Source organism: Erinaceus europaeus, chromosome 13 (genome assembly GCF_950295315.1).
Source record: "Erinaceus europaeus chromosome 13, mEriEur2.1, whole genome shotgun sequence".
Lineage (NCBI taxonomy): Eukaryota > Metazoa > Chordata > Mammalia > Eulipotyphla > Erinaceidae > Erinaceus > Erinaceus europaeus.
In genome coordinates this window covers 89,258,746-89,270,640 of record NC_080174.1, presented here as the reverse complement: position 1 = coordinate 89,270,640, position 11,895 = coordinate 89,258,746, and the positions used below count along the sequence as shown (strand labels likewise).

Genomic DNA, 11,895 nt, shown 5'->3' with positions numbered 1-11,895 from the left:
ACCTTGCAGCCTTAGCCATGAAAGTCTTCTCATGTAACCATTATACTGAGTCTCAGGTCAAAGGTCTCTTAATATCAGGCCCTAAGGTGGTTGATAGAATCTGGGAGGTTTAGTTTAAAAAGAAAAAAAAAAAAACTACTTAAAGTAAGAAAATGTCTCTCACCTTCCCCTTATATTATTTTATCTTAGAGAAGTTTTCAAATTGATTTTTTTTTTAAAGTTACAAAAGGAAGTTATTAACAACTACAATAGGTATAAAAAAAAACCCAAGACGCCTCTAGTGGTAGATTTTCCTAAATGCTTATATGCAGATCTGTCCAACTCTATGTAAGAATAGTATAGATTACATTTGAACCCAATAATTGAAAGATTATGTATTTATTAATATAAGAGAGAAGGAGCAGGAAGAGAGATAGAACCAGTGCATTGCTCTGACATACAATGCCAGGACTTGAACTTGGGGTCTCACACTTCCAAGTCAACACTCAAGCTACTGTGCCACCTTCCATGCTATGAATACAACAATTTAAAAGGAGTATCTTATGGAAACACATGGAATTCTAAGACCGTCTGAAAAAAGGTCAGAGCCTGAAAGATGAATCATCTCATTTAATTTCCACCATCCAATTTCTCTCTTCCTTTTTTTTTTTTTAAAAAAAAAATCTATCTTCTTTACTTTCTCTTGTTACTAATCCCTTAATAATTTATTTATTTATTTATTTTTCCCAAAGCACTGCTCAGCTCTGGCTTATGGTGGGACAGGGGATTGAATCTGGGAATTTGAAACTCCAACCATTATGCTATCTCCCCTGCCCCCCTTAGTGATTTGTTAATTTATCTCCATTATGGAGTCCTCAAATTTGTTGTTACTCTTACTACTATAAAATAATCTTGAAGTACATGAAGTATCCTTATTCTTCTAAGATACTCACATCCACTTAACACTAAAATAATGTCACTCAGTATTTCACCACTCATTTTCACTTTGGTTTTGGTCAGAAAAATTGAATTTAGTGAATTGTTTTCTCTGGGAGATTTCTGATATTGATATAGATGATTTCAGGATGGGTAAAATATCTCACTTTGATAGTGTGTTGCTTTGCCCCATGTACAACCCATGTTATAGCCCAGCCCCTACCACACTGGAGGAAACTGGTACTGTGGTCTCTCACTCTCTCTCTATAAAAAAAGTTATGTATGAATTATATATATAAAAAAAGAACAAAACTTAAAAAAAAAAACTTGGAGAGTCAGGCGGTAGCGCAGCAGGTTAAACAGAGGTAGTGCAAAGCGCAAGGATCGGTGTAAGGATCCCAGTTCAAGCCCCCAGCTCCCCACCTGCAGGGGCGTCGCTTCACAGGCGGTGAAGCAGGTCTGCAGGTGTTTATCTTTCTCTCCCCCTCTGTCTTCCCCTCCTGTCTCCATTTCTCTCTGTCCTGTCCAACAACGACGACAACAATCGTAATAACTACAACAATAAAACAACAAGGGCAACAAAAGGGAAAACATAAATAAACATTTAACAAAAAACAAAAACTTGGTATTGTGTAATTCCAGTTAAATTAAGAGAAGCCATATCCTAAAGTTTGGTACAGTGTTTAAGTCCTGAGAACACACAAAAGGGAAATTAAAGATGATTTATAAAACACAGCACAGTAGCCTAAAAAGGTCTTAAAAGAAATACAGAAGAGGATTGGCATAAAGGAGAGAATTGAAAAAAAAAAAGAAAAGAAAATTGGGGCCAGGCAATGGTGCACTTGGTTAAGCACTCACATTCTACTGTGCAAGGACCCAAGTTCAAGCCCCTGGTCCTCATCTGCACGGGGCAAGCTTCATGTGTGGTGATGCAGGGCTGCAGGTGTCTGTTTTTCTTTTTCCTTCTCTATCTCCCTCTGCCCTCTCAACTTCTCTCTGTCTCTACCCAATAAATGATAGAATATTAAAGAAAAATCAAGGTGAATGACTTGAGAAGGCTTTTTAATTAGGTTATATAAATTTATATGAGACAAGCTCATGCAAATGGTACTGCCATGGGATAGGCTGAACATCAAGCAGAGACCATGTTCTCCACCTACATAAGGGAATGAAGTAAACAGAAAGGAAACGCAGATAACTGAATAACTGTTCAGTTTACTGTGCTTCCAAGTTTGGATCCTATGAACTCCCAAGCTCCCTGATAGGTCACAAGAGTGGTGGCAGGAGGGACCCTTTGAAATCACTCAGAAGAGTCGCTCTAACTCAACAACTCCATGCCTTTAAAAATAATACTGACTTCTGGGGCCAGGTGGTGGTGCACTGGGTTAAGCTCACATAGTTCGAAGTACAAGGACCAGCGCAAGGATCCTGGTTTAAGCCCCCAGATCAACCACCTGCAAGGGGGGGGGGTGGCTTCACAAGCAGTGAAACAGGTTTGCAGGTGCCTATCTCTCTCCCCTTCTCTGTCTTCCCTCTTTCCTCAATTTCTCTCTGTCCTATCCAACAACAACAATGAAAACAAACAAATGAACAACTGGCTTCCAGGAGCAGTGGATTCATAGTGCAGGCACTGAGCCACAGCGATAACCCTGCAGGCAAAAAACAAAACAAAACAAAATAAAAAAACAACAAAATACAAACAAACAAAAAGAACTAAATTCTGTCTATTTTTTTCCCCATCCTGTAATAGGCTGTGGGACACAATTTTTCATTATGTTCTTTCTCCTGTTTTTCAGAAGGTATTTCTTTATCTTCACAGAGATGGATGGAGGGAGAGAAGGTAGGAAGGAATGAAATTGAGTAAGAGAGAACCGGAGCATGGTTCCAACTGATGTTGTGCCAGGGATCAAACCTGGCTTCTCATACTTACAAGTCCTATGTTTAACTACTGAGTCACATCCAAGGCCACTGTCCTCTTTAGAAACAAGAAAATGGTAGGGTCCGGGTGGTGGCACACCTGGTTGAGTGCACATGTTACAATTCACAAGGACCCAGGTTCGAGTCCCCAGTCCCTACCTGCAGGTGGAAAGCTTCATGAGTGGTGAAGCAGTGCTACAGGTGTCTCTCAGTCTCTTTCTCTCTCTATCCAACCCTTCCCTCTCGATTTCTGGCTGTCCAATAAATAAATAAAGATAATAAAAAATTAAAAAATGAAACTAAAATAAAAAAATGGCAAACTTCTCTTTACAGATACAAAGGATTCTGATTGCTATTGTCCACTCATAAGCTGTCACTTACCATTTCAAGCCTGTCAGATACTATCCCCAATCCTGACAAACATTCAGAATGGCCCCCCAAAGGCCATTACACCTGGTAAGGAGAACTTCCTGTAGTTCGGCTGGGGCAGCATGCTCAAAGCCACAGAGATCTGACTTGATAAAGATGCTACTTCCTTTCTCCCTACATAGCCAGATGGCAGGGATGAAGGCATTCTGCAGGTTGCCTTGTTTCTGATCTGCAAGCCCTCTCATGTTTCCACTTGGTTGTGAAGTTCTGTGTCTAGGAACACACCGTACTCTTCCTTGTGCAGTGCCTGATAATATAGGGGAAGCTCAACAAGTATATATATATATATATATATATATATACATATATATATTACTTGTTTATGATAGAGAGAAACTGAGAGTAAAGGAGAGATAGGGAGAACGTAAGAGAGACACTTGTGGGGGGCAGAGTCAAGATGGCGGCTTGAGGATAATACTTGGCCAACTCTACACATACACACACACACACACCCTGCTTTAAACCTGGGATTTCCAAGTGAGAGCAGGATTTCAAGGCCAGTAGGAGAGAAACTATAGAGGAAGGAACAAAGAGGACACAGTGGAACATTATAACTTGCCAAAAGGCTGCTAAAAAGGACAAAGTAGAAAGGTGTTACAGCCACCAAGTTGCAGATGCTACCGTGAGATGCCATCCTGAATTCCTGGGCAGAGGACCTCGCCACTGTGTCCTGGAACCCCACCTCCCCAGATCCCTGCACCACTAGAGAAAGATAGAAACAGGTTGGAGGTGTGGATCCACCTGCCAATGTCCATGTCCAGAGGAGAAGCAGTTACAGAAGCCAGAACTCCCACCTTCTGTACCCCATAAAGATCTCTGGTCCATACTCCCAGAGGGATAAAGAATAGGGAAGCTTCCAATGGAGGGGATGGGATATGGAGCTCTGGTGGTGGGAATTATATGGAATTATTGTAGCCTTTGGGATGCATTGGATCGACCTTCTCGTGGTGCATCCCGTGAGTACCCATTCATTGGGGAAACTGACGATCCTTCCTAGCCAACTGAATCTACATGGATCCCAGTCACTTTCAAAGCCAGCAATAAGCAGCTCCTGACAGCTTTCAACCTGACGCTGTTGACTGGCTATGGAAGAAGGGCAAATGCTAGAAGAATTGTAGCCCTCTCATACCATAATCTTGTTGATCATTATTAAATTACTAATAAAAAAAAAAGAAAGAAAAAACACTCAGCACAATTTGACCACTAGTGAAGCTTCCCTTCTGCAAGTGGAGACTGGGGGTTTGAACCTTCGTCCTTGTATATTGTAATATGTATGCTCAACCAGGGGGTACTACCACCTCAACAAATGTTTACAACATCAGTTCCTGTACTTTAGTTACATGCTTCACTAAAATGTCCCTGCATGTTTTAAATTTATGAATGACATATGCTAGGCTTGTGGATTTGAGTTATACTAGTTGCTTTCCTGTGGAGGAAACATGGAATCTGCTAATAAAAAAAATTAAAAGTCCATGTTCTAAAATATTTTACTTCAAGTATAGGGATAACTGACTGGTTGTTAGGCTTCTTACTCATCATTTATTTGAAGAAAAGGAAAAAAAAATTGCATACATAGTACAGCAGTGGTAGATTAAGAAAAAGTAGACTTTTAGAACTAAAGGAAGATTGGATGGTTTATATGTTTTTTTTTTCTTTCCTTCTTAGAATTCATACCTATGAACAAGGGAAATCCTACTAGCTGAAAGAATTAAAAAAATGCCCTTTTTCTTTAAGGTGAATTACAGAGTGTAGAGACTCTGCAAAACTATGCAAAGAGACACTCATGTCTGAGGTTTAATCTCCTACACCACTATAAGCTAGAGCTCAGCAGTGCTGTGGGAAAAAAAAAAAGAAAGAAAGGAAGGAAGAAAGAAGGAAAAGAAGGAAGGAAGAAAAGAAAGAAAAAGAAAGAAAGAAAGAAAGAAAATTAAGTTAGCTTGAAAAGTCACACCCCTGGAAATTTAACCCACAGGTTTTTCTTCTGACCAGGCTTACATTAGGTCCAACCCTAAAAGAACAAGTCACAGATTTCATTGATTTATGTATATATATATATATGTACATAGCCTGAGTTTGACAACCTTCTACTGCTTGAGGTGCTGCTATGGGATAAAATTAGGTCAAAAAGTGTTGTTGCAACCCACAGCCAGGAAGCTACATTTCTCCTCACCTGTATCCTGTATTCTATATCTGAGCCTCTCTCCTTCCAGGCTTCCCTTATGCACTTCCGTGCTCAAGGGGTTGTTACAAAGTTTGAGTTGACTTTCTCACACAGCATCCACGTTGGGAAACTCTACCATATAAACTGATGCCTACTGGAACTTTGGTAGTGGGTGTCTATGTCTTATATACACACGTGTGTGTGTATGTGTATGACATATATATGTAGAGGAACGAGACTGGACCTCTGAAGTGTAATGATACTGCAAATAATTTTAGATCAATCACTTATAACAATTATGTGACACACTTGAAGTTGGACACACAGAAAGTGCTCAGCACTGTAAAATCCAATATTTTAAAAACAGAAGGGAAACGTAGTTCTACTAAGAATTGCCAGTCTCACTTTGCACACAGGCTGTTCTGGCCCTCATCAGAGACATAAGTGCTTTATCTATGAATCTTGCTTTAATGCTACCATATCAAACACTTTGATCACCCAAGAAAGTTTCCCACACTGGGAAACTGGAATCTTCAGTTACTATTCATTGGTCTCCAAGCAGTTATTAGAGCTCTAAGGGAAACTTTTATTCTTTTGTCAGCAGAATAGAAAGAACCATCCACTAGTGGCCTTTGGAAAAAAAAAATCACAGAGTATTAGAGACTTGGATCTGTGGTAACAACAGCAGTGATAAAGGGAGGTCAGTTAAACATGTTAGAAACAGAATGTCCCAGAAGGCTGAGACAGTAATTAAAAAGGTGATTGAGTTTGTTTTAGTTTTCCACAAAGGATGCTTTAAAACTCTCTCTCTCTCTCTCTCTCTCTCTCCCTCTCCCTCTCCCTCTGTCTCCTCTCTCCTCTCTCCTCTCTCTCTCCCTCCCCCACTCTCCAAATAGTTTACATCACATGGAGCTGAAAGCATACAGAAGAATTTCCAGTAATAATTAACTCATGTTGTTTCTACTCATGCACATACATTTTTCCACAGCCCTTTGGAAAATGTCTCTATTTTCTTGCTGTTAATACCATATACTTGGCGGGGAGGAGGTGGGGAGGAGTGATAGGGATCTATTCTGGGGCAAAGCAGGCTGATTTTTACCAGAACATGTTCATACTGCTAAAGAAAAAAAAAGTTTTTGGGAGTGATCAGGAATTGAGAGATTTCCCCCTAAGCCCAGGAGATCAGGTAGCTAGAATCAGAGAGGGTGCTGCGTTTGAAGCTCTTATTAAGACTCAGAAAGATTCAGCGTTTTTGTGAAAGGAGTTTGACTGAAAACTCGAACTTGCTTTTCTACTAAAGGATTTATCCTCTTAATTTATTCAATTGCACTGTTTGCCTTTTTTACTGACCAAGTGTTTCAAGTAAACTGCTATTTAGTCAGTACTAGAAATTGGTCAAACTTGCTGTCTGAGTGAATGTACCGAAGACTTAGAGTGGTATTTCTCTAGTAAATCTGGTTATTTACCTGGTATGTTGTATTGCTGCTCGAGAACAGAATGTACTCATCACAGTAGACTTTGCTTTTTATCTGTGTGCCAGCGAGGGTCAAAAACTGATGAACAGCTGCATCGTACATCAACAAACACTGGCAAACAGCATATCTTCTAACATTTAAAAATTTGGTAGAGGCATTAAAAAATGTCATGACATAAGCAAAATGTTTTCCTGGCTTCATCTAAATATGTTGGCAAATTAAGATACTTTTCACTGAATATTTGAATACATAAATTTGATTTCTTCAAGTCTTCCCTCTCTCTGAATAACCTCTTTTTTGTTTGCTTTGCAAATGATATTTCAGTTCTACTTTAAAATAGGGTCATATATTAGTGACACATGTGTAACTATCTTTAAGATCAAAAACTAGTTCATGTCGGTTCATCACCCCTTCTTCAAACATTGCTTTCCATTTTGAAGGTGAGGTCCAGAGACAATAGACCAATGTCTGTGTAATGACACTTCTAATTCACTAAGACACAGAAATGTTCTGTGTTTCATAAACAATATGGTAGCATGCTAAGGATATCTGTATCACCTTCTGACTGAGCGTCTCACGTGAAAGCAAACCACATTTATATTTTGCAACCATGATGCTTCTTTGCATGACTTGATGTGTAGAGAACACATTACCATGTATGAGAACCTAGGTTCAAGACCTCAGCTTCCACCTGCAGGTGGAAGCTTCACAAGCATTAAAGCAGTGCTGCAGGTGCATCTTTTTGTCTCTCTCTCTTCCCCTCTATTTCTCTCTGTCTTTTACCTCCTCTTAGAAAGAAAAAGGAAAGATACGACCACCAGGAATGGCAAAGCTGTGTAAGCACAAAGCTCTGGGGGTAACCTTGGTGTCTTACTCCCCAAAATTCTGTGTCCACTTGTTTCTAATTGGTTTGCAAGATCTACAGCAACCCTATGAATACTTTCCAGTGTTTGTCTTGGTCATTTCTAATCTTCCTCTTTCCCCTCCACCATGTCCCATTGATCCATCAGCTACAGACAGCTTCCTCAGCAGAAAGATTCCAATAAAAGCCAGGGACCAAGAGGTAGATTCTACTGGAGCTAGCAAGAATTAATTCCAATCCTCTTCATTGTTATTTTTAATTTTCCTTTTTAAAATCCCTTCTCTTTTTAAAAAATATAAATCAGATTCTAGTTTCAGGTAACAAGACCAGTTACTTTTGAGAAAAGGTGAATACTCCAAAATTAGTATCTTACTGGTTTTGATTACCCGAGAATCAGTTAGTTTGGGTTTTTTTTTTTTTTTTCTCCATCAAGTGGTTAGTTATTATATCCAGTGCACCTAAATAATGCCTCTTTTCTTCATTACATACCTTTCTGTGGTACTCAGGACAGCAATACAAATGACAGGAAGTGCATGGGGATGTCAGATATCTTTTCCAGTTACTCAGGGATCCCTTCCCTCTTTCCCTCACTTCTGAACTGCACAACAGGGAGGATTAGGACATCATTCCTCCTCCTCCTCACCAACTCTGCAAAGAGGTCACATTAGGAGGGGCAGAGCTGTTTACTGGGATCAAGACTCAATCCCTTCTGCTCAGTGCCTCAAAAGCATCTCCTGAAGTCCTGGTTTTGATGAAGGAAATGGACATAGGAGAAAAAAAAGAGAGAGAGAGAGAGAGAGACTGGGGAAATCTTCTGCTCTCCCCATGAACAAGTGAACTAAACTGATGGCATGATGTAAGATGTTTCCTCACCACCAAACTACAACTGTTTTGACTGTTGTTTCTTTAGGTGATTGTGAAGGTCAGTGAGGGTTTCTCTTGGCTAGGGATGGTCATCCTACAGAAGAATCTGGGTAAGATGGTGTGGTGTGACTTTTTGGCAAAGGAAATTAGTCTCTGAAAGATATTTCTCATCAGAAACTGTCAATATATTAAACTTCACTTAAAAAGTTAATTCTGGAAACACGTTAAATAGCCAATAATTTAATCATCTGCTTAGTGTCAAATCCTATAAAGTTCTGGATTGACGTCTAGCTGATGTAAAGCAACAACAAGATTAGTACATCATCTATAAAGCGAAATATCATTTGCCTTCAAATGACAAATTCTATTGTCAAAAACTACCACTGTACTTCTAATAAGTGACACTTGCTTTAATAGACCCTACAAAAATACAATATTTCCAATGCCCCTCTAAAACATTTAACTTGCAAATATTATTCTCAGAGCTCTGATGACATCAAAATGTAATAGTATTGGAAAATTCTAATAGAATACCTGAACCGTAATATATAAAAAGTAAATTCATTATGTATATATATACTTCTTTGAAGAGAAAGAACTTGTATGATAAAGTGCATACAGCCAACTTTGGAAAATTATTTTGAAATTTCAAAGTAAGATCTTATCTCAAAAAGGGATTACAAAATGAATTTTTACTATAAAGAAAAATTTCAGTGTAATAAACAGCCAATTCTGTATTAATCATGCTGTTTTCTCTCTAGTATTTTCTCTTTCTGTTGCTAAAACCAGGCACTGAAATTAATAATAGCTCTGAGAAATTATATTTGAAGTTTCATATTTAAATACCAAAGCTTTTTCAATTCCCCACCATATCTTTCTGACAGAAGTCTTTCTTAATAATAAAATTTACCAATTCCCCTAAACTCATTTTTAAATAATTCAAAAGTAGCAATTCAGAGAAAGCAACATAAAAAAACCCTACACTTAGAAGAAAAGAAGTCACAAGGACTACAGTTTATAATCAACACAAACTTGAAATAAATAAAGCAATACCTTTCCTGCCACCCCATCATTCACTGCTTAAATTTGTGGTCAAAAAGATTTATCTACAATCAGCTTTTTACCTGTTTCTCAACTCTGCATGTACTGTAATCAGCCAAAGGCATCGAACAAATTAATCTGTCCTATTTTTATTCAGGTCCCAGAGATAAATGGCTAATTTATGAAGTGTTTCATTCTGTGTTATGAGATTTAGGAAATGAATATGGAACCAAATATAAACACTTTATACCATATGTACAGTCACTTTCATAAGGCATTATCATGTAATTTTTATTGAAAAAAGATTCAATATAGTAAAGTCTTATTTTAAGATATATTTTCTTTCTCAATCCGAGATGTTTAGTTTATGAAAATATTGTTTTTTTCTCTATACTCTTTTTGTATATATGCCAACATATACCTTGTGCTAGAAATATTTTATGGGAATTACAATTCTTTATGTTTTCTGTATAAAGGCATATACAACTCTGAGGCAGTGTTTCTGATGGAGAGCAGAATTCGTAAAGAGCTTGTGTGTGCTTCCGTGCTCTGAAATTATATGAAATCCACTTCAATAAGAAACTTATTTGATTAGAAAACAAACAAGAGAAAAAAAAAAAAAAGAAAGAAAGGAACTCAAAACTGCACCAATGCACAGCCAAAGGCTGACAGTTAAACTGATACATAACCACAGGAACATCTTATTTATAGTTAACATTTTTAAGGATGATCAGTGCTAACATACAGTATTCGACATTTGGCACTAATGTTTGCCATTGGTCCAGCAATTGGCAAAATTTCTTTCTAAGTATAAATTTAGTTTTGAACATTAGGTTCAGCTAGATGTATCTTCACTACTTATAAAAAATATTTAGACAGTAAGCTCACGTTGAATAACTAGGTCTACTGTATTCTGGAAACTCTTCAGTAGTAATACAGCCTTTTCATGTTCCATGTGTACAAAACTGTGTCCATTAGCCTGTAGAAGCACAAACAAAAGATGATCATCAGTGCGAGCTATATGGTCATCTTCTCATTGTTTCTAATCACAAGACTTAAGAGCGCATTATTGAACAACAAAAAGTCGTCAGTTTTCTAACTTCACAATAAGAGCGTCAATACAGAGACAACGAGTTAATTTCACTCAGCTTCTACCCAGTTTTCTAATTCAACATGTATTTATCAGGGGTCCACTATATGACCTACACAGGACCATCCTGGTATTGTCACACTGGTGACTGTCACACACATGTACTTAAAATAGTACAGTTTGTCTCTGTTGTAGCCCTGGCTGGTTGAGTTTTTGCATAATCTTAGTGGAGACTGTCTGTAAGTGACCATAGGATTGTCACCTTTTTATTACACCATCGCTATGAATCAGTTTGGTCAAATATTTCATTTATCTTAATGGAAACGGAGACATAGAGCATAGTTAAATTTTACTTTGATTTACTGAAAAATTTTCAGTTTCTACACCTTTTTTAATATATTTATTTATTTTCCCTTTTGTTGCTCTTGTTTTTTATTGTTGTAGTTATTTGTTGTTGTTATTGATGTCGTTGTTGTTAGGACAGAGAGAAATGGAGAGAGGAGGGGAAGACAGAGAGGGGGAAAGACACTTGCAGACCTGCTTTACCACCTGTGAAGCGACGCCCCTGCAGGTGGGAAACCGGGATCCTTACACTGGTCTTTGGCGCCAAGTGCGCTTAACCCACTGCGCTATTGCCCAACTCTACACCTTTTTAAGATTTTTTTTTTCATTTTAGATAGTTTTGGTTTGAGGGAGGGATGGATGGAGAAAGAGACAGAGACAGAAAGAGAGACATAGACTCCAGCGTACCCCATGTGGCAACCCAGTCTTGAATCTGGATCCTCATGGGATGGGGCTTCCACCTCTTATTAGTTGAAATAACTTTTTTTAAAATTTATTTTTTTTTAATTTTAATTTCTTTACTGGGGGATTAATGTTTTACAGTCAACAGTAAATACAGTAGTTTGTACATGCATAACATTTCTCAGTTTTCCATATAACAATACAACCCCCACTAGGTCCTCTGCCATCCATTTTCAGGACTGTACTCTCCCCCCCACCTACCCCAGAGTCTTTTACTTTGGTGCAATACACCAACTCCAGTCCAGGTTCTGCTGAGTGTTTTCTCTTCTGGTCTTGTTTTTCAACTTTTGCCTGTGAGTGAGATCATCCCATATTCATTTTTCTCTTTCTGACTTAT

The 11,895-nt window shown here is 38.2% G+C and overlaps 1 protein-coding gene across 2 annotated transcripts in view; it reads right to left on the bottom strand.

Annotated features, from left to right (window-relative positions):
• Nucleotides 1-8,543: 8,543 nt before the first annotated feature.
• Nucleotides 8,544-11,895, bottom strand: part of LRRC7 (leucine rich repeat containing 7) — a 583,417-nt gene continuing 580,065 nt past the window's right edge. For both annotated transcript variants that reach the window (XM_016189360.2, XM_016189361.2), the window contains one exon: nucleotides 8,544-10,643. In XM_016189360.2, the coding sequence (XP_016044846.2) occupies nucleotides 10,536-10,643 (108 nt within the window). In that variant the 3' untranslated portion in view covers nucleotides 8,544-10,535. The remainder of the gene's footprint in view (nucleotides 10,644-11,895) is intronic.